General features: G+C 37.6%; 2 protein-coding genes across 4 annotated transcripts; both read left to right on the top strand.

Moving 5' to 3' along the window:
• Positions 1-285, top strand: LOC140770600 (auxin-induced protein 15A-like). The gene has a single exon (XM_073111855.1). It carries the CDS (start codon positions 1-3, stop codon positions 283-285), a length of 285 nt encoding a protein of 94 aa, XP_072967956.1.
• A 10,168-nt stretch (positions 286-10,453) lies between these two features.
• Positions 10,454-17,764, top strand: LOC140771334 (uncharacterized). Of its 3 annotated transcripts, none has more exons than XR_012106149.1 (7): positions 10,593-10,732; positions 13,807-13,901; positions 13,981-14,094; positions 14,437-14,715; positions 14,880-15,030; positions 15,544-15,616; positions 15,728-17,764. XR_012106149.1 is itself a non-coding variant. In XM_073112823.1 (7 exons), the coding sequence occupies exons 2-7, from the start codon at positions 13,839-13,841 to the stop codon at positions 15,763-15,765; spliced, it is 681 nt and encodes a 226-aa protein (XP_072968924.1). In that variant the 5' UTR covers positions 10,593-10,732; positions 13,807-13,838; the 3' UTR covers positions 15,766-17,764. The 3 variants fall into 3 exon arrangements, 2 of the variants coding, with proteins under 2 accessions (XP_072968925.1, XP_072968924.1); XM_073112823.1 differs by having other exon boundaries at positions 14,880-14,993; XM_073112824.1 differs by lacking the exon at positions 13,807-13,901 and having other exon boundaries at positions 10,454-10,732; positions 14,880-14,993.
• Positions 17,765-27,671: the final 9,907 nt, after the last annotated feature.

Consider the following 27,671-nt stretch of genomic DNA (forward strand, 5'->3'; position numbering starts at 1 on the left):
ATGGGTGTCCGTCTTCCAGGAGTGATGCATATGCTTCAACGATCTTTGAGTTGGAAAAAACCTGCACAAATGGCAGATGTTCCAAAAGGCCACTTCCCCATATACGTAGGCGAGACGGAGAAGCGATTCGTGATTCCTGTGTCGTACTTGAGAAATCCTTTATTCCAGAGCTTGCTCGACCGGGCGGAAGAAGAGTTTGGTCTTGATCATGCAACAGGTGGCATCAGAGTTCCCTGCGAGGAAGAGGTCTTTGTGAGGTTAACCAGTCAGTTGGGAGGCCTATGATTACTAATAAAACTAATTTAAAACTCCACAATATTGTACCAAAATATCAAAGCTAATTTCTTTTTTTCTTTTCTTTCCTCACTTGTAATTTCTCTCTTAAACAGTATTAACTTCTTGGACCAAGCACACAGAGTTCTTGATTTGGTACCTTCTTGTTTGTAATCTTTGTTGCTTGTTCGTGGATCAAGCACTTTAGAGTAAGATTACCAAATAGAGTACTCTGCTGACATTAGCTGACTACAAGTCGTGGAAATTGTATGAAGTTTTTCAATTAATATGCTTACTGACCCAAAGTTGAAGTGATTCAGTTTCTTCCTAGCGAACCGCTCGACTATCCTACTAATGGTGGAAGACAAACTCTTCCACTCCATTGTTAGTTGATCTTGGAAAGAAAGATTCTTCAATACGAAGTCTTGGAATGGCGTACTGTTTCTCGGAAAGGATAGAAACAATGATGCCTCGTTTAAGGATTTTGCGCAGAGGACTGCAAAGTCTTAACAGCCATGCACAGAGGCTCGGTGTTTTTTTTTTCTTTGTTTATTATTCTTATTATTATTATTATTATTTTACGCGAAGACAGGGAGGGTCGGTGCCTCGGTGGAAGCCTTGGAAAGGGAAGAAACGAGAAGGAATTAATATATCATTTTGGAGGAACAGGAGTATGCATTCACTTATGAGGACAGTTTTCATTTTTATAACTTTATAAGTCACACCTTATATTTTATTTATTTCATGAATTATACTCTTTCTTTAAGAATTTTATAATTCAATCTTTTAATTTTTTTATATAATTTTATTTAATATTTTTAGTTAACTTCAACTAAATAGAATGATACTAACAAATAAATATTTTGTTACAATATATTAAATAATTTATAGTATACCTAAATTACTTTTGTCTCTTTCATTCTCTCTTTTATCTCTCATATTCTCTATATTCTTCGGCGAATACATGCCTAAATATGAGATTGCCTATTTTGTTTCAACCAATGATGCCAAATCCTATAGATCCATCGAATGGGTTAAAAGTTCCATCAAAATTAATCTTGATGTAGTCCTCTTGAGGTGGGGACTATCCAATTAATCACGAGTTCTTCCTTCAGGGACGTAAATTCGTGCTCTCTTTGGTCATCGAACTCTACCTGTATGAAGAGCTTGTCTAAGCTCTGATAGTAACAAATTTTGTTTTTTACTTTGCATATCATCCAAATGCCTAAAGTAATGATATCTTTGAAAAGTAGATCTTATTAGAATTAAGGTGAAAGGATATATGGGTTCTGACCAACTACCTCTCAAACCTCAAGAGTATATCGACAATCATAAACAAGGTGTTCGACGGTTTCTTCCTAGAGCATGCACAAAGGGCAAGTATCATTAGGGTCTATATGCAATTTGTGGATAAGCACTCTAGTGGGAATTAATCTTGCCCTTGAGGACTTTATAAAAGATAGTTTTGCTATTGGGTTGATTTTAAATATCATAAAATTTTTCATTCTAGGCAACTAAATTAGTATTTGGGCTGAAGAAAATAGTAAATGACCTTTGCTGATGCCTTTCTCTTTGGCTTAGGCCACCATATCTATCGATAAAGGTAGATCTAATCACATATAAATTCCACTATTCATTACTTGTAAGATTCAAAATAGACAAAGTGCTAGTAACACGATAGTTATAAAATAAATAAAGAAGACAACTACAAAGACATCTTCCCAATCCATTAGTCATTAAGTAGATTAGCATTGTTGCCATTACCAACATGTAATATGATGTTTGGTGTCGGCACACATGTTTTTGGCATTTCTCCGAAAATCTCTCCAAGCCCATAAAACACTAGTGCTTTGTTGGGCTATTGACAAAAAAATCCATATTTTTCAATCATAATGGTACTAAAAAAGCATCATCATGAATTTTAGATCTGGTGACTTTGTCTTAGTTCACCGTATGTAAACTTATATTATTCTTGCTCTTTTCTTTAGGAAAGTCGATGCACACATGCAAGCTTAGAGTTCTAGTCAAGTAAAATCTTAAACATAGGTAGGCATAGGATAATAGTCAGAGATGGCCACTAAAATAAATTGATTAGAATTTGCCTACTAGCAAAGGATATAGTATCCCTCTTCCAACCTGTAACGCCCCCACTTAACTGTAACACCCTCGCTCGGCACGGGCACGTGCACGCACACGCGCCCACACGGCACGTGCGGCGCACGCGACAGGTCGGGCGGGGCCCGCCACGCACAGATACACTCCTGTGCACATACAATCATGACATCATCAAATAACACCTGCTAACATATCCATGATCAGATAATCCATCACCAAATAAATCATACTCTTAACCAAATAAACCTGTTAGTATATGAATATCAAAGTCCACAATAATATACACTAGACCGCCACATAATCTGGCAGGACCCACACAGGCCACAACAAACCATCAAGATACAACTAAAATAACTAATACAAGGGTACACTATTATTCGACCTGTATTATACAAATCATTGTCTAATACAAAAGAGTACAAATATCAAATATTGGTACAACTCGATTTCTATATAAACTATCATCTATACCATCTCGCATCTATAGCTCACCTCATCATTGCTCTAAAATATCTTCTCAAGTCGCTATCACGTACCACATATCTGAGGGGGTTAGAAAAGAAATAAAGGGAGTCATGAGCAAAAGGCTCAGTGAATAGACCTTACCCCGAATCAGTGAAACCAAACAGAGAGTAAATCATGTACTGGATAATATGAATCAGAAAACAGTATAATGTCATGTATGAACATATATATATATATATATGTATCCTCAATGACATATATATGAATGAAATCAGTCCTCATGAATGACCATATTATATCCTCAACCGAAATTATATAACCTGATGAAATTACCATATAACATCACCGAATATAACACCATATCATGTATAACAATTATGATCCAATGATACTAGTCACAACAATGATGATGCATGATGCATGCCAACTACTAGATAATCATATATGTCAGAGCCAGATATAATTCACATATCTCTCACTATCACAATCATCCGTCTCAACTCTGAATATCATCCACCATGCTGGACTACGGTACCCGGCCCCAAACTCGATACACATCATGTCACAAGCTCAGAGCATACCCTGTCATACGCTAAGAGTATATCTGTAGATAAATCATACCCTGCCATACGCTAAGGGTATCTCTGAAGAAAGTAATCATACCCTGCCATACGCTAAGGGTATATCAATGATAGTTGTACCCTGTCATACGCTAAGAGTACAACTATCAGCCATCACCATACTCTGCCATACGCTAAGAGTATGTCCAGTACTAGTCCGGACCAGATACCGTTCCAGCCATCACATCACATCACATCACATCACATACACATGTACTTTTATGATTTTCTATACATGATAAATCATATGCATATATCCAGTACGACAACAGATCATACAACTCAGGAATTTAGGTGGTAAAGAAGCCGAGAGAAAAATGATGTAATGCAAACTCCAACCATGTATCTAACACATGCATACTCATGCTAATCTATCACATGCATATTCATGATAGAGATCATCCCGACATAAAACCATAATGGCATAATCATCTCCAATCATCTCTATATATCACCAATGTACTCATATCCCAGATCAGTCTAATCAAATGCATGATAAAATATATGCTCGACTGAAATCATCTCTATATAAAGTCATATAATCATGCTGGAGGCCAAAACATGCAGGTACATAATATATAATAAATCCTAATTTGAGAAAGGGATCTAGGGGATAAGACTACTCACACCGATCAGAAGATACAAACCACGTATCCCTTACATCCGCCCATCAACCGTGTGACACTTCTCGCTAGCAAGGACAACGGAGTCTCAAATAAAGAGTTCGGGATCCGAAAATGTTTAAGTAACATAAAGTTAGTTGTTTATCCCATTATAATCCGTTCGAGTAAAATATGATGATTTATTAGATTTTAGAATTTCTACTTATTTTTATGATTGACTAGATTTTAATTATAAATAAAATATAAATATAGATAAAAACCTAATTATAATTAAATTATATCTTGATTAATTAGGGACTATGTAGTCATTATCTTATTTGTTACAAAATAATAATGTATAATAAATTAATAGAATTACTTAAAATGTAGATCATAAGAATATTAGAATATAAATCTAATAATTATAATTTACAAATCTATCTATTAATCTAATAGATATGTAAATAAATAAATAAATATAAGTATTACATATATTTATACCTAATTAATCATTAATGATAAAAATTATCATTAATAAAATTATATTGAAGGATATATAATATTATTAACATAGTTCATGTCTAAATAATCTATTTGCATTAATTAAGAAGAAAAATACCTAAATAAATAACCTAAATAAACTAATTAATTAATAAATTAATCACATCTGCCATCAGTGCTGGGCTCGGCCCAGCACTGTCTGCCACAGCCCAACACTGTGCAGAAAGAAAGAGAAGGAGCTGAGGAAGAAGGAGAAAAAGAAAGAAAGAAAGAAGGAAAGAAAGAAGAAGAAGAAGAGGAAGAAGAAGAAGAAGAAGAACAGAAGAGAAAGAGAAGAAAGAGGGGAGGTGAGGGAGGCAGTTGCGGACCCAGGCCGGCGGGGAGGGCACCGGCAGCTGGTGGCCAGCCAGCTGCCGGCCTCTCGCCGGCGGCTTGGCTCCGACGGGCCCGAGCCCATGGTAAGAAAAAGAGAAAGAGAGAGAGAGAGAGAGAGAGAGAGAAGAAGAGAGAAGAAGAGAGAAGAAGAGAGAGGAGGAGAAAGAGCTCACCGGCGCTCGTGGAGGTGGCGGCGGTGGCGATAGTCCGGCCTCGGCGAGAGAGAGAGAGAGAGAGGTTTAGAGAGAGACCAAACGGGAGAGAGAGAGAGAGATTTAAAGAGAGAGAGGGAAGGCGGTGAGGGGGGGCGGTTTGCGGCGGCGCCGGGGCCCGCCGCGGCCAGCTGGTCGCAGCCCATTGGCTGCGGCAGCGGCAGCGGGCACGTGGCGCCCCCACCACGCAAGCTGCATGCGCAGCTTGCATGGGCACGAGGCCGGCCACAGTGTGGCCGGTCGCGTCGTGCCCAGAATTTTTTTTTTTATTTTTTTATTTTTTTTTATTTTTAAGATTGGGTTGTTACACAACCTGCCAGCTTATTCATAATACGGTCAGCTAACTCCTTCTGATTAGCTATCAAAATATGGATAAAAGAAATTTTGTCACCCTAGTAAGTGAGGAAATTCCCAAGTCGCAAGGTCTAAGATGTTGCTCAAGTCAACCTTGATGTACTGAGAGGTGAGATTCATCATTCATGTTTGCAAGGTAAAAAGGCTATGATAGCTCATGTATGTTACTGGTTGCAATGCTCTTTGCCTTTTGCTAGGGCTCAAAATGGTTCGGATAGAGAGAACTAGTAACAAATATGGTTTAATAAAATCCTTAGATATATGATCAAGATAGTCCAAGCTCGAAAGTGGATTAGTCCATTTTTAGACAAAGTTTTTGAATTACAAAATTGGTTAAGTTATGAGTAATCATGTTGTTACACTGACTTGTATAGCAGACACAAATACGCTCTTAAATAATTAAGTAAATAGTCAAATTAGAATAATCATTGGTCCTATTAAATGCTTTATCCACAATTATGCAACCGTTGTAATTTAACAGTTGAGATTGCCATTAAAGATAACACTTTTAGTCTTTCTAGAAGTGCAAGGGCTTCTTACCCATAAGAGCAAAATCACATTGGTCAAGAAAGGTTGATATGGCAAAGTAGAAACTTCTAGAGAATTAATACAACAAGATAATAATGTTACCAACTTAATTTTTTTTCCATGAACCTAACATGTGAAGTCACCATGTAGGGGTATGGGGTTATCATTCCTAACACATTTGGAAAATGCCTTATTATATCAAGAGATGGTGATATTCAGTCCAGGCAATTCTATGCTTTCCAAATATATCACATGATTAGGAAAGCTTAACCTAAACTATCTGCTGGTAAGCAATCTTTTGGAAAATGAATCAACTCATTGACGCGGCCATTGGAGCTACTCACCCTCTAATATTCTCCATCAAATGCATGTCCCTCACATGGGTAGAACCCACGTGGTTTTCACCTGACTTGCTAGTCAATATTTCAACACAATATACACGAAAAAAGCCTATAATATCTCCAAGTAATGCAGATAATAAAAGAAGCCTAAAATTCTATAGGCTGTAACAAGTCTCAAAATCGATACTTCGGCATGGCGAGAAAAGAAAAACAGAAGATGATGACTATAGAAGGGAAAAGGGATATGAAGAAGAGAGATGGTGGGGGGGACATGGCCTTAATTTCTTTTTTATTTTTTTACGGGATGTTACACACCCTGAGGCCGAATTAGTTTCCAAAAATTTCCATTTACAATATTTGAAGAAGTGATGACCTATTAACTATTAGACAAAAAAGTGAATGCCGACTTTCACTAATAACTCCCTAGCATTAGTGGTTATCTAAATAAAGTGGTAAAGGTTCGATTGTAGCAATTGGCTCGATATAGATACAAGGAATGATCGGGACAATGACAAATGGGAAGATTATTTTTATATCTTCCACTAACTACTTAGTATAGTGCCTTTAAATAACTCTTGACCTACAAAATAGAAGATCAAACCCATGATATCTTTAGGTGCACCACAACATTCCATAAGGTATTGGAAAAATACCTAGCCTTAACAATAGAAGCTCACATACTCATAGAATCCTTTACGAGTATCAAAGCTTGTTGAGCAACTTAGACATAGTTAACAAGTGAGAGATGTCTTATAGTTAGACGTTTAGGATAGGTTTGCAAATCGAGTCCCAACTTCTTATATAGATATCCTTCATATTATTGATAAAGCTTTATAAGAAATCCCTAGACAAATCATTTAATTTAGTCAGAGGTAGCACTAAGGTAGATCACAAAGGAATAAAATATATGGGGACTGAATTGAGAATAATGTTTATAAGCACAAGCCTCATGGATGGAAAAAATATTTAGGCTTCCACCTCGAGAGTTTTCATAGGATCTTCTCAATAACAAATCTATATGTCTCAGCGTTAGATCTTGAAAGAAGCAAGGGGTTGCTTGATTCTTTTCCTAAATAGCTAACAGTTTTATTCTAAGAATAATGATAACAACCTACCATTAAGAGGCTTATACTCTACTAAAATGCATGACAAATTTATCGAAGTTAATGGCCTATGTTGATATGTTGTTGTAATATTCTATGATAGCATTTAGGTTTTAAAAAATTATAAACCACCCTAGGAGAAAAGATTTATCATATATTATTAGTAGTAAAATGCAAAAAATAAAGTGTGAACAAATAATCACAAATACAGATTTTAATGTGAAAAAACACTAAACCTATGTAAAAATAACATGTCCAAACTTGAATGAAAACCAATCAATAAGAACTATAGTAGTTATAAGATAGATTTACAGACAGTCCGTTAATCCCGTAATTATATCTATAAGGTCTTATTCGCATGACCCTATGATGCACTATTTTTTTGATTGATTTTAGTTAGGTTTTTAATGATGACAAATGTGTACAAAATATTCTAAGTATTTTTATTCATGTATTTGAGCATATCTATAAGTTTTGATAAGATCTGGTTTGAAGAATTTCAAAATTGAAAGATTCTTAATTGGCGCGTTCGAAAAGTGCATTCATACACACCCTCATATGCGTTGGAAGATACAGAGATTAGTTTTCGGCTGTTCGAACGCATCCTAGAAAGCGTTGGAAGTTAGAGAATTCATTTGAACGCACCTAAAGTTTTGAATAGGGTCGACTGGCATTCACACGCGGTACATAATTTTTTATAAAATTTAGGATTCTGTGAGACTTGATTTGATTTGAATTTGTCCTTATCATTATGATCTATTTAAAGGTTATGATGTCTTAACTCTAGGACGTTGGTCACTAATTTGAAGAGAAGTTTTTAAAGAAACAATGATTTTCATCGACGAAAGTTTTGCTCATCTTCTACATGAAAAAATTTCATTTTGAAGGAGTGAAAGATTAATCTCGAGGACTATTAAAAATGGAGATCAATCATGGAAAATAGTGAATTACAAGATTTAGCAATCAAGATTATGTCAAACAAAGTCATGAGAATTGATAGGTTGTTTTGTAAGTCAATCTTGTAAATTATTATATTTTATTAGTAATTAATTTAATCTGAGTTTGGATCCGTGGGTTTTTACCTATTTGTAATTTTTTCACATAAAAATCTTAATGATTATATTTGCTTTACTTGTTAATTATTATTTTGTATTTTTATTTAAACAAGGGCTAAGAATCATGCATAGGGTTTAGATACATACACGTGTCTAAGTATTTCAATTTTAATTTCAATGACCTTTTAGATTGATTTTTCTATCTTAACGATCACTAAGAGTCTTTTCAGAGTTGATATAAGTACGATGTGTAGAAAAATAATTTTGCATGTTTTATATAAATTCTTTAGTCACTCTCCAAAAGTCTCTTCAAGAACAATAAAAATGACTTCCTAGAGCTAGGCTAAGCCGCTTTGAATACCTCTTATAGATGGTCTAAAAAAAATCTAAAATCTAATCCACAAGGTCAGCCAGTTTTAACCAATTTATGAAGATTGGATAAAACCAATTATCAAACTCATTTGCATCAAAATTCTTAGACCTTTATGGTTAGAAATACTCTCTAGTTGGTTAAAAGTACTTCCTGAAAACTATTTTTCACTTTGATTTTCTTTTATCTATGTTTAACACGTGTTGCATAGTCTTATACAAAGATTCTAAATATAGTTACATATGTAAAATATTTTGAAGCTCATCATCGATTACATAAAAACTTTACAAGTTTGATGCATCCTTATTGTGACTTTGCTGAATATAAGAAGATCATGTATGAACATAAGATTTGAGAAAGGGGAGTCCTCTTGTAGCTTTGGTACTACCCATTCTTTTGGAATTCATATCCTCATCAAATATAAGAGAAAAAAAATATTGGAGCAAAGTATATAAATAAATAAGGAGAAAGAAGCGGCACTCTTGTCTTAGACCACATGGATCGATCATATTCTACTAATATGACAAGCATTTTTTTGAGTTACAAGACGAATATAATATATATATATATACACACACCAACGTGGCTTTTTTTTAGGTCAAAGGATGGAGTCAATATTATCAATGGAGATACCTTGATCGAGTGTGCTTCTACTACTGATTTATGTAACAATGTTGTTGCAATTAGTGTTACCTCAATTCCCCAAAAATTGTTTAGACCTCAATTCTATACTATAGTTATGTTGTATTCTAGAAATTAGTTAAGTGGATTATTAGGTATTCTGATCTTATAGAGTCTACTTTTAAATTTTGATTATGTTAGTTTTTATTTTTGAATTAGGTTTTATTTTAAGCTTGATTTAAGCCTAAAGTTGATTAAAGCTTAAAATTGCTTATTGATTTGCTCATTTAGGTTTGAAATTAGTTTGAATTGAAATGATTTCAATTTAAGCTCGATCACAAAAAATAGACTGAAAATTAATTTTAATTCAAGCTTGATAAATGTTAGGTTGATCAAGATCAGCTCAATTATACCCATATCGAGATTCTAATGTTCCTAAATCAGATTAGGATTATCTGCCATGCTCTTGACAAGCTACTGAACCCTTGAGATCTTGAGTTGACACTGAAAGTTACTAAACCTTTCTGAAACACTGATACCATTTGACTTATTGATACAATATTAATGAAACTAAAATTAGTCAAGGATTTATACTTTCTTAGAAATTAATATAACCCGTGGAGAGGTGAAAATGGGTCGGATTATATTCAACCGGGCTCAATTATGTTTGATTGTGATATGAATACATATTTACCATTCATCTCAAATTTGGATCCAAATAAAGTTTTAGGAATCCAGATCCAGATAAATATATATATTAATTAGATCTGAATTCTGATATCGAATATCTATTTATCCGTACAAAGATAACTAACACGACGCGATCTAAGTATCCAATTGTCTAAGCTGACCCGGCCCAGAAACCCTAACAGCTACGACCTCCATTTTGACAAACCCTACACCATCAACCGATAAAATGAGAGAAATCCTGCACCCCTGAACCTCCATCCTCTTCCTCTCGGCTTCTCCCCTCGCATCACTCCATCTCCCTCCTCTCGCCGCGGCCCTCCACCACCACTACTACCACCGCCACCTCCTCCCCTCCCCTCGTCGCCGTCCTTTACCATCACTCCTCCATCCGCTCTGCCACTGTCGTGTAACGGAGAGGATTATCACCGGCCCCCGACTTTGAAACCCAAGAGTCTGTTAACAAAGAGGAAAGCTTTAGCACGATCTATCGAGCTTCAAGGGCGTGAGGTAAACTTGAAATATTGATTTAACTAATAGCAGTCAATTTCTTCAATTCATCTGTGCTTCTGTGAAAGTTGTGGAGTCTGAGATGCTGCTGGTTTTGCAGCTTAATTCTATCAAAGGCAGTGGTTTTTTCTTTTTATTCCTCTGACTTATTCAATGAAGAAAGCCAATTGCAATGAAAGTTAAATATATCTAATTCTCAATGTGAGGTATTCATTACAATTTACTACTAGGCTTTGTTCTGTATAAATCCAAGAGGCAATCAAGTTGTAGAATGCAATGATAGCCTAGAATTAGGACACGTCGTAATACTTAGGGTGGGGAGATAACATTGTGAGGCAGCATAATCTTTGTCATCCATGAGCTTATATTTCTCTATCACTAGTGTGAACTGGTATGGTCTCTTATGATTACTCTTAACTCATACGAGCTATGTTAATAAAAGGAAGGAAAGAATTGTATGTGTATGGCATGACTTGCAGAAATTTTTTCATATTGCTTGGCTCTCAGCACGAAATTAATTTCGAGTCTAGTTTGATGTTTAGGCACGGCTCAGCTCAGCTTAGCTCAACTTGAGCTGAGCTAGACCAAGCCCGGGTCGAGCCCAGCTTGATTGGAAGAGGATGCAGTAGCAGGGATGGCGGCTTGCCGAAAAAGGAGGAGGTGACTGAGGCATATCGATGGAGGAGGATGAGGAGAAGGAGGATGAGGAGGCCATGTCGTTGTCGAAGGTCGACATTGATAAAGGAGGCCGACGTCGACGGAGAAGGTCGCTGGAAGAGGCCAGAGGTGCTAGTCCTTGTAGTCGAAGGAGGAGAAAGTGGAGGAGGTTTAGTTTGTTGGAGAGAATTTTATTAGATTTAGGGTTAGAATTAGATAGAGATAGGATCATAGGAGCCATTGGATCAAAGATCTAATACTTATAAATATATTTATATATAATATATATTATATTTAAGGTAAGCCTGAGTGAGCCGGCTCTGGCTTAGGCTCAGCTCGAAATTCAAAGTGGGCCTTAAAATAAGGCTCAGGCTTGGCTCAACTCAAGCCAAACTGAATCAAGCTTGAGCCACTCATTTAATTTGACACCCCTAACTACATTAAAGAGTCAACAACAATTTAAGTTAAGTATCCCATGAAAGTAGCAATCTGATACTAGCGGCTAGCTAATAAGTATTTATTTTTCTGAGTGGCCGGTCCTGATCCCAATACCGAGTTTCAAAACTTTGGGTGAAAAGTTAATTGTTGAGAAATTTCATAACATTGATGTAGAACATTGTATGGTCGCACCATGAACTAAGGAAAGGTTTCCCTCGCATTTTCACATAATGCAGCAATTGGAAATGAAGCACTATAGTGCTTGTACTGGCTACTTCTGAGGTAACCTTGTAAGGTATTAGTGAGTATAAGGACTACGAAACATTTGCCAAACAGAAACTTTTTCAACATAGTGCCTGATAAAGTCCTTGAGGAATCCATCTACACAAATAGAAGGTGATGCAATTAAAAGAATGCATTGCATGGACTGGAGGTCCATTAGTTGTTCAAGGAGAGATCTCTGCAACTCAATGCCCTTATCGCTTATAGTGAATTTGTTAGGAGCATAGTTCCAAGTTTTAGCTGATCCTGACTGGGAGCAACCGAAACTGATCAGGATTGGTTCGATCCAGGGCCAATAATTGGTTTCAGCCGGATTAGCCAATACCCAATCCATTTTGGGTTAGGATTGGTCGTATCGGCTGAAATCGACTGAAATCAGGAGAGAGAAAGGGAGAAAGAGAGGGGGAGAGTAAAAAAAAAATAAGAGAAAGAGAGGGTGTGAGAGAGATAAAGAGAGTTTGTCGGAAAAGTATTGCCAGAGAAAAATCAGAGAGGGAGAGATTGAGAGAGAAGGGAGTCGGTGAGGGAGAGGGAGAGTTAGTGGGAGAGAGAGAGGAGAGAGAACCGGAGACGAAGAGATCGAGAGAAAGGAGTTGGTGAGAGAGAGAGAGAGTTAATGAAAGACAGAGGGGAGTCGGTGAGGGAGAGAGAGTGGTAGTGGAAGAGAGAGAGAGGTAATGAGAGAGTTAATAAGAGAGAGAGTTAGTAGGATGGAGGGAGAGTTAGTGGGATAGAAAAGAAATAAGAGAGAGAGTGGAAGAGAGTTTGATAAGAGTGAGGGAGAGTAAGAATTCTTTTTTATTTGTATGAGAGGGAAAGAGAATGTGAGTGATAGAAAAAGGGAGATAAAAATTAAGAAAATAATATATATTTTTTATATATTTATATCTTAAATATATTTTCTAAAAATTTTAGAATTTTTTTGTATTTTAAAAATTATTTTAAAATACAAATCGATTCTGTCAGCAGATACTGATACTATCGATACGGCTGATATGTATCGTTTTTTTAGATGACTGATCCTAATCCTGATTCCGATATTTGGAACTTTGGTCATGAGTAACTTTCTAGAATATAGGATTGCCTAGAGCTGATTTTTATTGGCAAAATTTTTTCACAGTTCCTACACATTCACATCTTGGAGAGGTTTAGATCTCTTGAGGTGGTCTTCATTGTAGCTATTAATAGTTGCTCTTTCAAGCCCTTGAAGTTCTACTTCTATGTTGATGAGATATAGAAGAGGTTTAGCAATGATTGAATTCCATTTGGTTCTTTGGCTGGTAACAATATGTAATTCATCTCCTTGTTTTTATGACTTTGGTTGAAAATTAATTACGTCTAAGTAATTCAATGTACTGTGGGAATTGACTGAGGGGACAATTTTCATTACTCTATTTGTTTAATAGGGACTTAAAGGACCCCTCAACAATTCAAAAGGGTTTAAAAGATCCTCAATGACACCATCTGCTTGGTCACTGTTTTTGCTCATGTCCAGTCAATAGAATAATATTTTTGTTTTTCTTGCTTGATAAGAATTATTTTTAAGTTAAGAATAACCCGGTAAACTTGGTAATGGAAGATGTCTTTTTTTTTTGCCTCAATGTATTATTTGTAAATGTTCTTATTTATGTTTGCACCAACAAATTTATAACCTTTGTTTTTGTTGCAATAATTTTTTTCTTTTCAACTCTTGGCAGGTTACTTCGGTTATTAGTGTGTATCAGTTGTTATGGACATTGATCAAGAAAATAAGGAGTCACTGGGTATACTGTTGAAGCAGGGGGCGGAAGCTGTATGTTAAGATAGTTCATGACAACTCTGTTTATTTCAAGTGTGTTTGCTTTCTTTAATTTTTATTGGTCTTTTTGCAGAGGGTGTTTGAATCAACATTTGTGGGAGTAAAATGCATCATCAAAGAACGGTTCTCAAAGAAGTATAGGCACCCATTGTTGGACACTAAATTGACGCTTAAGAGATTAAACGCGGTCAGGTTCTTTTGTTAGTTTTTTGTTACTAGATTAATTTGCTTCTCAGGATTTTAGATTGATGTGATTGGCCTAGAAAAGAAAAGAGAGAAAGTTACTGCTTGTATTTGGGTTGTTATTATTGTTGTCACTATGTTGATTTTGAGCTGTAAGCAAACACTGATTATGCTCAGCTACCATTAACATCCTCTATACTACCTACTTGTTTGCCTTCTTATCAATGAAATAGATTACTAATATGACATCTCTTGAGATGGTTGAAGATATTCAGCCATATTTAGGTTGTTACAAAAGCTCATATGACTGAGTTTTCTAAGATATAAACTTGATAATATGGTGCAGGAAGCTCGCTGCATGACAAAAGCCAGACGACTTGGTGTTTACACTCCAGTTTTGTATTCTGTGGACCCATTACTACATACTCTGACATTGGAATATGTTGATGGGCTCTCTGTGAAAGAAATACTCCTAGATTTTGGATCAAATGGTGTTGTTGAGGAACGACTGGATGATATTGCAACACAGATAGGGAATGCAATTGGGAAACTACATGATGGTGGTCTTATTCATGGTGATTTGACGACATCAAATATGATAATCAAAAGAGAGACAAATCAGCTGGTGAGACTTGGACTGTGTCTGGCATCCATCTAAGAATTTATTTTAATTAGTTTGTTGTTCTTTGGATGATTTTCTTTCCAAGCACCTACTACAACTGGAAGTGATTTTAGTTCCATTTACCTACAGATGAACCATAATTTTTCTTTTACCTATTCATCTTGCAGGTGCTTATTGATTTTGGTCTGAGCTTCACGTCAACTCTTCCTGAGGATAAAGCAGTGGATTTATATGTTTTGGAGAGAGCTTTGCTATCTATGCACTCATCATGCGGGAATGTTGTAAGCTGGATCGTCTGAACCAAACTATTAGAATACTGTTTGTATTTTCCGTACATCTTCTATTTCAGTCTTTTGTTCCACTTTCAATTAAATTACTTTTTATATCTTTGGCATACAAGTTTTACATGAATCTTTTGTTCCATTTTTTTTTACCAATCAATTGTTAGAATTTTTTGAAGTCGTCTTAAGTCTTTATTATCTATCAACAAGCATTAGCCACAATTCCAGGTCAGCTTTATGGTTTCTTAGTCTCCTCAACCGAAAGAATCTTAACTTCCATACAAAGAAAGTTCATATTTCCAAAAGATAGTTCACATGCAATCCCCTTAGAGACATTTTTAACCAAGCATTACTATACCCTTCAACACCATGGAAAGAACCAATTTTCTCTTTCATAGTGACTCCACGAGTGGAACTAATTAATCAGCTCATATTTACTGTAGGACTATAATTAGTTATGTAACATAGGTGGATTATCTATACCCTTGTAACTGATATATTTATTTGTGGATTGTATGATTGAGGCACTAATAGTTTCTCATTGAACCAGATGGACAAAATACTCTCTGCATATAGAAAGAGCTCGAAACAATGGTCATCCACGATGAACAAGCTAGCCCAAGGTACAATATCACTAGTCTCAAATTTTTTTTCTTTGTATGTTTTAGCCTGCATTGCATGCATATAAGTTTTCTACACATGTGATGCATTTTTGTTTTTTCCCCATTTCATAGTGCGACAAAGAGGTCGAAAGCGTACCATGGTAGGATGATGATCTTCATCAAAGTAGTTGCGGGATGTTTGGACAGCCAATGCTGGTTGTCGATTACGCTATCATAATCAAATTTAGTGTGCTGATTTTTAGGACTTTCATTGATGTTTCTTCTGTAAAATGTAGCATGAATCATTTGGAGCCTATTCCCTACGAAATACCTCTTTAAGTGAAATTCATCTTAACTGGGCCTTTTCTTTGTAATGATAATTAATCAAGTCTTTTCTATTATCCTATTTAAGATATATAAAATCTATTGTCGGGCTATATTGATGATGCTTCACTTCTCTTGGATAACTACTAGATCTTTCTTGCATGCTGTTGTGACCCTTGGTTGGTACCTTTTGCATTCGCATCTGAAACTGCTTGTAAGTGTTTGCGTTTAACTTCCTATTTCCAATATCAGGCTTGATATGCTAGACTTCAGTAAGTTTAACATAATCGCTATGCATTAATGATATACCGGCAGTGAACAAGATCATGCTATCATTTATCGCTTATTATAAATTAGATTTACTCTTGTTGAGTACTCTGATGCAGACAAAAACTACAGGGTTATAGCACATGTTAGCTCTTGTGTCTCTGGACGCTAAATGAATCATCTTTGTTATATATTTAGTTATAAAGGACAAGTGAAAGAATTCTATATATGATTCTCATGCTTAAAACTATTTGTATGAGCAACAGTTATTCAAAGGTTTCAGCCATAATCCTTCTATCAGATATCAACTTCAGGACTGGGCCACATAAATTTTACTGCATTGCTCATTGAAGAGAGGTCTTCTCAACTATGTCAGTGGGAGAAAAGGGGAATGGCAATGAGATGGAAGAAAAGAATATGGTGAAAACTCACTGTTGCAACATACTTGGACCATACTTGTAGGCCAACAATTGGAATCAAAGATAATTTGGAAATATATATACATCATTTTATGCTAAGAATTTGAAGAAAATGCCGTAGAGATAATGACCAAGGGGAGTACAGGAGTCTCCCTGTTTGTCGTGAAATCGTTAGTGGAGTTAAAGCCAAGTAAGATGAATGGCTGAGAAGGTTACAAAGTTGTGCAGAATTAGTAAGGAAATGTTGCTATCTATATGTTTGAAAAAAAGTTCATTGTGAAACCAACTGTGGGCAAATGAGATATCGGGAATGCATGCATACATCTTTGCAGTCTCATGGAAGAAGCAATTATGGAATTTAGATTAGAAACTTTATGGTGGCTACTAGATTGCATCTGAAGACCCAAATTTGTTGTGTTATAACCTTTCCAAAGTACTCAATTAAGGAGAATACTCTCAATAGTGCAATAGTGGAGAGAATAGAAGTCAAACATTACCTTTCGAGGGTCACCTTGAATCTTTATTATACCATTTACTAGAGAAGCTTCTTCCTGTCTCATTTCATAAATGCAGGTTAAGAGACTGATATTTTAACTTTTCCTTGATCAAATGCTCAAAACTTGTGCTAGAGTTTCCTGAGCCTAGAGACGAGGGCACTGTGGGGGTTCATTGCTAACTCTTTGTGGGGTTTGTCATTAGTATGGATTATTTTTATGCACCAGCCACTTGAGTTTATTTGCTGCACTTGCTAACAGAGCTAAAGATTGTAGCAAATTGAAGTGTGTGCTCCAGAGTATGAACAGAATTCTCTATGGTGGTCAAGTCTTTTGAGGGCTTGGAGAGTTTCGGCATGCAAAGCTGGGAGCTTGATTGGGCATTAAGCTCCTGTTTGGTTTGAGACTAACTCCCAAACTCTATTAGTTAGTCTTATTTTTTAATCGTAATTTAGATACCTTAAATTAGTTTAAGATAATTTAGTATTTGATTCTGAACTAAGAGTGTATTTATTATTTGTGATGTGATGTGAAAAGTGAAAAAGTGTTGGTTTTGAAAGAAAATAGATGAGATTTAATTTTAATGACAAAATTATCCTTTCCATGTAATGATGGTAGTTATTATTATAATTTATGGATTGATGTCTATAAAAGCTATTTGCTAACTAATATGGTGTCTATAATAGCAATTTGCTGGCTTAAGTGAATATGAGAGATATATTTGCTGCCTTGCTTCTTATATAAGAGCCAACCTCTCTTGCATTTTATATAAGCCCGCAAATCAAGCCCGCAAACTAAACACACAAGGATCGATTAAGTCCGCAAACGGATTAATGCTTCACTATTAAGCTCGCTACAAAGGAAACACAATACTTGCGATTAAGCTCGAAAACTAAATACAATTTCATGATTAAGCTTGCAAACGGAACATAGTTTTTGCGATTATGGCCGCAAACAGAACATAATGTTTGACTATTAATGCAGGACAACGTCTTGATTGCAGAGTTGAGAAGATGTAGGGAAAAATAATCAAACCCGTAGAATTCACCAACTGGGTGTCGGAATCCACCGACATTGGAATCCACTAACAAACACTTAATATGTAAAAACTCTCAAAATATTCATTAACCCTATAAAAGATGATTACAATCCTTTATTAAATTAAAATAAAGTAAAAGATAAAAAGAAAAAAAATAACCCTAGAAGGTGGCTAGTCACAACTCTTATTAAGCTAAAGGGCTACGGGTGTAGCCCTTTTGTGCGTATAAGAATAAACGTGATGAAAAATGGTGTCCCAACTCTCCCAAGGTGGAAGAAACTTGACTTAGTCGAGTGGCTCTAATAGTACTCCAAAATGTTAGGGTCAAGCTGCTGTAACTCTTCGCGAGTGAGCCACATATAATCAGACTCTAGTCTCTCATGCCATCGAACGAGAAAATGGTAAACCCCTCCTTCTGCAGTAGATGTTATTTGATCATCTAAAATAACGTATATCTTTTCTTAAGATGTAGATGGGAAAGGAGAAGTGGTATGTGGCACAACATGGATGTCTGGAAGGGTAGTAGATGTAGCATAGAGTTCGGTGGGGATGTGTATAGGTGGTTGGTAGGCTGTTAGATCTTCAACATTAAAAGTACAACTAATTTCGTAATCAGGGGGAATATCAATGACATAAGCATTAGCATCTACATGTTTTAGAACTTGGAAAGGTCTTGCACTACAGGCATGCAACTTTCGAACAACTCTTGAAGGGAATCGTTTAGGTCTGAGATGAATCATAACATGATCACCAATATCGAACTCCTTGGCACATTTGTGCAAGTCGGCATGTATTTTATACTAGCAATTACTTACCTCAATTCGCTTAATGATGTCCTAATGCAAAGAATGAACATGATGTGCAAATGCTTCAATAGACTCAGAGACATTAGCATGAGATGACATAGGCAATGGATCTAGAGGTTTGCGTGCTTTAAAACCATGAACAATTTTAAATGGGCTCATGCCAATAGGTCTATTAATGGAGTTATTATATGCAAATTGGGCTATATGATAACTGACATCCCGGTTTTTGTTATGATTACCCACAAGACAGCGTAGAAAATTTCTAAGACTACGATTAATGACCTCGATTTGATCGTCGTTTGAGGATGATAGGCTGTAGAAAATTTTAATTTTGTGCCAACCATGTGCCATAAGGTTTTTCAAATATAGCTCATAAAGCAAACATCTCGGTTGGAAACAATAGATTTTGGAAGACCATATAACTTGACCATACGGGCAAAGTACAATTTGGCCACATGTGACGTATAAGAGGTTTTAGCACAAGGAATAAAATGGGCCATCTTAGAGAAGCGATTCACAACCACGAGGATTGAATCATGTTTTCTGGAGGTCCGAGGCAATCCCAGGACGAAATCCATACTTATGTCTTGCCACGGGTGATCAAGCACGGGTAACGGAGTGTAAAGTCTAGTATTTTATTTTCCAGTGCTTTGCAAACTAACAAGTCCTATATTGACCAACTAATTTGGCGACGTCACACTTGAGACTTGGCCAATAGAATTGGCACTCCACTTCTTCAATGGTCTTATCACGTCTAAAATGACACAATAGACTATCGGCATGGATCTCCCAAACGAGGAAGTCATGAACGGATGTACGGGGAACCCAGAGCTTGTTAGCCTTAAACAAGTAACCATCTAGAGGGAATAACTGTCCAAAGCTATGTTCAAATCAGTCAACAAAGTGAGAACGATTTCTCTAAAGTCTAGGTAAGTCATATAATCTTTCTTCATTTTGTCAAACCCAGTGACTTTGATGCTAATGGCAAATAGAAGGCTAACTCTTTGGCTAAGCACATCAGCCGCCTTATTCTCAACCCCAGCTCTATGTTTGAGTACAAAAGTGTACTCCTGTAAGAACTCAATCCAACGAGCATGTCTCGAATTTAATTTTTTCTGAGAATTTAGGAATCAAAGAGCTTCGTCGTCGAAATAAAACACGAATTTATGCGGAAGTAAATAATGGTGCTAATAGCGCAAAGCTTAAATAACTGCATAGAATTTCTTATCATAAGTGGAGTAGTTTTGCTTGACCTCATTAAGTTTTTCACTGAAATTGGCAACAGGATAGTGTTCCTGGCTAAGAACACCATCGACCCCGATGCCTGAGGCATCACATTCCACCTCGAAGGCTTTAGAAAAGTCAGGAGACGCATTACAATCGCTATTGTTATTTTCCTCTTAATTTCTTCAAACCCTAAGAAGATGACTTGATCGATAAGAAAAAAACACTTCTTTCTATTGCCATAGAGTTGAGCAGAATGAAGCGCTAAACAGACTTGACGCAGATGGTCCAAATGAAGCTCCTTTGATCGACTATAAATCAAAATGTCATCAAAATAGACCACAAGAAATTTTTCCATAAATAGGCGAAGCACTTGTATCATAACACGCATGAAAGTGCTTGAGGCATTTGATAAACCGAAAGGCATTACCAACCATTTATACAAACCGTCTTTCGTCTTAAAAGCAGTTTTCCATTTATCGCTTAGGTGAATTCGGATTTGGTGATAATCACTTTTAAGCATGTCATCAAGTCAAGCATGTCATCAAGTCATGGAATGGAAAAATGATATTTAACCGTTATTCTATTGATGGCTCGACCATCAACACACATACGCTAGGACCCATCCTTCTTTGGCGTGGGCAAGGCAGGCACAACACAAAGGCTTAGTCTCTCGCGGATGAAACCCTTCATAAGAAGTTCATTCATTTGATATTGTAGTTTAGCATGTTCTTTGGGGCTCATTTGATAATGTGACAAATTAAGGAGAGAAGTTCCAGGGACCAAGTCAATTGCATGTTGAATATCATGCAAAGGAGGCAATTGATCCGATAGATCATCCGAGAACACATTGTGAAACTCATTTAGTATAGGAGCAGCTTCATCGAATGACAGAGTGAGGGTAGTGCTCCTAACTTTATGAGCCACCAAGGCAAACACAATAGAGCCTTGGTTTGCTTCCTTATCAAATTCTTTAGAATTTATTATGTGCAAACCCTTTTTACTTGAAGCATTTTTCTTGTTATCATTGTTAATTATTTTAAGACGCATAGGATTTATTTTAATCTTTTTGCCTTCAAAAGTGAAGGAGCACTAGTTAGAACGCCCAAAAATAGTTACATCATGATCAAATAACCAAGGGCGGCCCAAAATAATATGCCCTACATCCATCGGCACAATGTCATACCACATGTCTTCCTTATAAGAAAGGAATGTGATAGGAACTAGACATTTCTCATTTATAGCAATGGAAGAATCATTAACCCAAGATACCTTATAAGAATTCGAATGAGGTATAGATTTTAACGCCAAGCGAGATAGAATACTAGAAGAGACGACGTTAATATAACTTCCACCGTTGATGATGACCTTGCAATCTTTAGTCTCACATTTAATATAAGTGTAGAATATTGCATTTCTTCGCCAATCATCGGTCTCTTGGGGTTGCGTCAAAGCGCAATGAACGACACCAATAGTATGGTCTCCATAACCACGATCTTTGTCACTATCTTGGACATCATTAGGGTTAGATTCATAAACTTGTTTATCGAGCTTGTCTTCCCCAATAGTATCATCTTGTTCCCTAAGATAAAGGGCCTTTCGAGGACAGTGCGAGGCTACATGAATAAAGCTGATGTAGGACAACGTCTCGATTACAGAGTTGAGAAGAAGTAGAGAAAAATAATCAAACCCGTGAAATCCACCAATTGGGGTGTCGAAATCCACCGACGTTGGAATCCACTAATAAACATTCAATATGCAAAAACTCTCAAAATATTCATTAACTCATAAAAGATTGATATACTTAATTAGAGTCTTTTCTTATTGCATTAGTTATTTATTTTTATTAGAATAAAATTTTTGTAGGTCGCGTTCAAACGCAGTTGGAGGCGCGTTCGAACGCCTACATCGGGCTCGCAAAAATAGAGAATGTGAAATGTGCGTTCGAACATTTGCATCAGGTTTTTATCGATAGAGAATGCCTTTTGTGCGTTCAAACGTTGTCAGGTGCGTTCGAACGCGATCGGCGGGAGTCCACTAGAATTAAGGTTAATAATTATTATTTTGGCTTATTGGCTAGCCTCTATAAAGGTGTGGATGACAGCCAAAATCAGAATGCTATTGAATATTGGTTTCTTGCCTCTCCATATTCTCTCTAGTCTCTCGACCCTAATTTCCTTTCTTCTTCTTCACCAACCTACCACCTCTATCGTTGGCAAGGTCTCTCCTGATTTCTAATCCCCCTCGTCTATCGAATCCTCCCCCTTCTTTAGGATCTCGACCACATTTTCCCCTTCGTCTTCATCCTTAAAACTATATCAACATCCACCCTCATCTCCATTATCATCCATAACCCTAACATCCACTCCACCCATCATCATCACCTTCATCCCCACTATATCATGTTTCCGTTCCAGTTGTAGTTCGAATCTATGGAGGGCGTAAATACTAAAAATATAGACAAGGGAGTTACGGATCATAATTTTCTGACTACAAGAGAATATTTGGTGAATATTTTCCCTCAGTTGCGCAGACTGCTTCCTACAATAAATCTAGATCTTGAAGGAATCATTCTGTAACCTATTATTGGTATCAGAGCCTATCTTTTGGTACTGTAACCTATCAATTTGATATCAGAGCCAAACGAATCTCAGACCTCCATTAATGGTGGAAACAAGGAAGATGTCATCAACAAGGAGATCAATGGAGAACACACCGACAAGAGAAGACTTAATCCACAATATCCCTAACCATGAGGTCGATTCTTTTGGAGCGATCAAGGTAGGACCGAGTCAACCAATGTCCATGGATGTGAACATGGGCTTAGCGGATGAACTCAGGGGCATATTTTAAACATTGCTGCATAGGGTTGACGCAATGCAGAATGATTATAATGGTTTAAAGGAATATGTCATGAATCGATCGGCTTTGTCATCTCCTCGATGAAGATCGATGCCTCAAGAAGGACTAGCAGTAGGACCACACTGAACCGATACCCCACAGGTCCAGGTGCGACATGTTAATGTTAATGATCCTCTTTTACCTATTCCTATATATCATCCCCCACCTTCGATCCACAACCCAAGACCGTCGGTGGTGGAACCCGAGAAGCGTGCGGCATCGGGGGTTCGTCAATGAAAAGGATTGACACTTAGAGGATGATGTTGATCCCTTTGGAGATGGTGATGGGCTGCTCGAGGATTCAGAGAAGGAGATCAAGAAATACAAAGGTTCAGACCTGAACCAAGGATCTTTCACGAACCCGACAATGCAATCCGGGGTAGAACCACACGCTTGGACTTTCAAAAATTTTAAGGCGGTGATCTGACGGATTAGATGTTTCAAGTGAAACAATACTTTGATTATTAAGGGACAATGGAGGACTCAAAATTCCAGATAGCAAGCTTTCACCTCTAAGAAACGGCATTGCTTTGGTATCGATCGGCTATTCGTGGTGGAGGATTTACTAGTTGGGCTAACTTTTGTAGGAGGATTACACGCAGATTTGTGATAGCGGCATATGAAGATTTTGCTGCCACATTAAGCAAGATGGTTCAGAGGACGACCGTATTAGAGTACTAAGTAGAATTTGAAAGAGTTAGTAGTTGTTGTGAGCCACCTTGGCCCGAACCAATATTGATGAGCACATTTATTTCAGGGTTGAGGGAGGAGATCCAAGTGGATGTTCGTGCTCTTTGTCCTACCACTCTTGAGGAGGCCTTTGAGAAGGTCGTGAGGATGGAGCAAAAGCACAAGGCTCTCAAGATGGCAGCGAAAATAAGTTGGAGCAATCGAGATGGGCGATTTGCGCCTAGAATGCCGGTTGAAAATTCTACGGGTTCAAAGACAGTGGCTGTTAGTATTAGACCACGACCACCTTTGAGACATTTTTCCAATATTAGAGGAGGCACAAGCCCTCCCAGTTCGAACTCTCACACCAGCCTAGGTGGAGGAGTGAAGAGCGAAGGGCCTTTGCTTTCGATGCGATGAACGTTTCACCTCTGGTCATCGGTGTTCCAAACCGATCGGGAGTGTGATGCTTATCGATGGTCTCGAGGAGGATGATGAGGTAGTTGGTGATGGAGAGTGTTTAGAGGAAGTCCATGAGGAGGTCGTGGAGGAGGTCGTGGAGGAGGGCGCGGAGGAAGATATCAAAACTGAAATATCGATGCATACATATTCGGGTACTTCTGCGTTGAGGAAATTACGAGTGGATGAACTTGTTAGAAAGCATTATGTGCACATCCTTATCAATTTTGGGAGTACACACAACTTACTAGATGAGATTAGTGAGGAAGTTGGGCTTGGATGTTGAACCGACCGTAAGGTTTGACGTTGCTATTAGAGATAGCACGAAGCTTAAGGTGGAAAGCTTGTGTCACCGGGTCGGTATACGTGTTCAAGGACATGACATTATTGTGGACTGTATCCGTTAGTGCTGCGAGGAGCGGACATTGTTCTTGGCACTCAGTGGTTGCAAAGTTTAGGATCCGTCACTTTTGATTTCTAGAGCATATGGATGAAATTTAAGGAAGGAAACAAAGATGTGCAGCTTGATGGCGTTCGATCTTTGTCGATTCCTACGATGCAACCGATGGTGGGGCTGCCTTATGTGAGTGATTTGGCTTATCTTCTTCAGTTATGACTAGTTGGAGACGAGCCTGAAATGAGTCTAGATACTGCCATCGAGTTGTCTAATTTATTAGATAAATTTGCTGGACTATTTGAGGAACCAAAAGAGTTACCACCAAGGCGAACGATAGACCATCGTATAGAAATTGTACCCGGGGTTGCACCGGCGAACGTGAGGCCATATCGGTCACATGTGTAAAAGAAAGTTATCTCCAAGATGGTAATCGAGATGTTGGAGAGGCCTCATCTAACCAAGTCATAACTCTTACTTACTGCCCATGCTATTGGTGCGAAAGAAGAACGGGACATGGCGTTTTTGTGTCAGCAACTGGGCACTAAACGTTATCATCGTTAAGGACCGACATCCCATTCCGATAATAGAGGAGCTGCTGGACGAGCTTGCAAGGGCTACCATATTCAGCAAGTTTGACTTGACAGGCCAAGTATCATCAAATTAGAGTTCATCTGGTAGATATGCACAAAACTGCACTTTGGACTCTAGACGGGCACTACGAGTTCCGGGTGATGCCCTTTGGTCTCACCAATGCTCTAGCTACTTTTTAGGGCCTCATGAATGATATGTTTCGGTCTCTACTGCGAAGATATGTCTTGGTATTCTTTGACGACATTTTATTGTATAGCAGGACGGAAATGGAGCATTGGCGGCATTTGGAGGATGTGCTAAAATTATTGAAGCAAAACCAGCTGAAGATTAAGAAGTTCGAGTGCTTATAGAGAGTACCACAAGTGGAGTCTTTAGGCCATATCATCACAGTGGAAGGAGTGGCTGAAATTTTTGTTAGAGATGTTGCTTGGTTATATGACATGCTACGCACGATTGTCTCGGATCGTGATCGTGTATTTCTGAGCGAATTTTGGATAGAGTTTTTCGGATTATATGGGACTTAATTGAAATTTAGTTCAGCCTACCATCCATAGACGGACGGCCAAACCGAGGTGGATAATCGAGGCATTAAGCAGTACTTAAAGTGCTTTGTTGAAGAGATGCCGAGACAATGGTTGGAGTTCTTATTGTGGGTGGAGTGGTCTTACAACACCGCCTACCACATCAGCATTGGCATGAATTCGTTCGAGGTGGTGTATGGGCACACAATTCCGATATTACGCGCTTATGATTTAGTGGCATGTACAGATCGGACGAAGATAGACTTAGCTTTGGTGGATAGAGACGCCACATTGAGGAGGTTGCGTGCTTATCTTAAACTTTCTCAAAATCGCATGAAGCAAGTTTATAATCGTAGCCATAGGGAACAGGAGTTCGACATCGGTAGTTGGGTGTTCATAAGGGTGCAATCATATTGATAGGTGACCTTGCGTTCGATGCGAAACTAGAAGTTAACAAATTGCTACTTCGGCCCATTTTTGGTGTTAGAGCATATTGGTCCGGTTGCATATCATTTAAAGCTGCCAGAGAGGTTGAGAGTGTATCCTATCTTCCATGTTTAATTACTGAGGGAGCGGATTGGAGATCATGAGGTCGTTGGATCAGTTCTATTGGAGCCATTGGAGAAGACAAAGATTGTAGAGCTAGTTCGTGTATTTGCTAGGCGCCGACAACATCAAGGTACCAGATTAGAGATGGAGATTCTAGTCGAGTGGTTTGGCAAACCATCTATAACAACCTGTCCTTAAAAAAGGAATTAATTAGTTAATTAAAAAATTTTGGGCACGACATGGTCAGCCATAGTGTTGCTAGCTTCGTGGAGCGGGGGGAGGGGAGGTGTCACGTTTCCCAGCCGGTTGGCTGGGGCAGGGTCCCCGTCGCCGCTGCCCGTTTCTGCCACCGCCTCTCTCTATCTATCTCTCCCTCTCCTTATGTTTTAACTAGCATTTTTTTGAATCGTATCTATAATATAGATCTAGTTATGTAATCAAAAATAAAAAGAAGTGATTCTAAACCTAATAAATCTTTATATTTTACTTGAATTAATTCTAATTAGATAAACGACTAACTTTATGCTACTTAAATATTTTCAGATTCCGAACCCCTTTATGTGAGACCCCGTGGACCCTATCAATGAGTTGACGTTTGATTGACGGGTGTGAGGGATACATGGTTAAGATCTTCTGATCAGATGTGAGTAGTCTTATCTCCTAGAAGCTTTTATCAAATTAGGGTATATTATATATTTATGTATATGCATGTTTTGGCCTCCAACATGAAATATGATTTTATCTAGAGATGATTACAGTCGAGCATATTTTTTTCATGCATATAATTAGGCTAATCTTGGATATGAGTATGATGATGATAAATAGAGATGATTAAAGATGACTATACTGTTATAATTTTATGTCTAGTCGATCTGTAGCATGAGTATGCATGTGTTGACTATATAGTTGGAGACTATATTGTATTATTTTTCTCTTGATTCCTATTCCACCTAAATTCCTATTATGCATTGACTTGTTGTCGTAATGGATATATGCATATGATTTGTCATTTAGAAGGAAAGCATTAAATATGATTGATATGATAGTTGATAGAAAGCGTGAGGATATCCGAGTGGGCGCGAGGCTTAGGATGCGCTTGGTGGATGATTAATCGTTTGACATAATCGTGATCCTGTGGCCTTATGTCTAAGGTCGTTAGTCTGTATGCGCAACAGACATTCGGACACATGTTGTTCGCTAGGCATATGTGGCGAGTTATCCTCACGAGGTTTCTATCAGCTAGTAAGGTGCCCGGTTTGGATGGATATTGATACCCTAGCGGGTGGTAGGGTATAGGTATATTTGAGATACTCCTTGCGAGTGGTAGAGTATGCTCTAAGCCTTCGGATATGATGTTGAGATCAAATACTAGGTATTGACTATGCATAGTGGTTTAGTATGATGATGATATATAGA

Source organism: Typha angustifolia, chromosome 11 (genome assembly GCF_048772165.1).
Source record: "Typha angustifolia cultivar Huaian chromosome 11, ASM4877216v1, whole genome shotgun sequence".
In the NCBI taxonomy this organism is placed as follows: Eukaryota; Viridiplantae; Streptophyta; class Magnoliopsida; order Poales; family Typhaceae; genus Typha; species Typha angustifolia.

Coding starts and splice junctions, on each gene's coding strand:
- LOC140771334 (XM_073112823.1), top strand. CDS start 13,839: ATGGACATTGATCAAGAAAATAAGGAGTCACTGGGTATACTGTTGAAG. Junction 14,716..14,879: donor AAAGAGAGACAAATCAGCTG/GTGAGACTTGGA, acceptor TTCATCTTGCAG/GTGCTTATTGATTTTGGTCT. Junction 14,994..15,543: donor ACTCATCATGCGGGAATGTT/GTAAGCTGGATC, acceptor TCATTGAACCAG/ATGGACAAAATACTCTCTGC.
- LOC140770600 (XM_073111855.1), top strand. CDS start 1: ATGGGTGTCCGTCTTCCAGGAGTGATGCATATGCTTCAACGATCTTTG.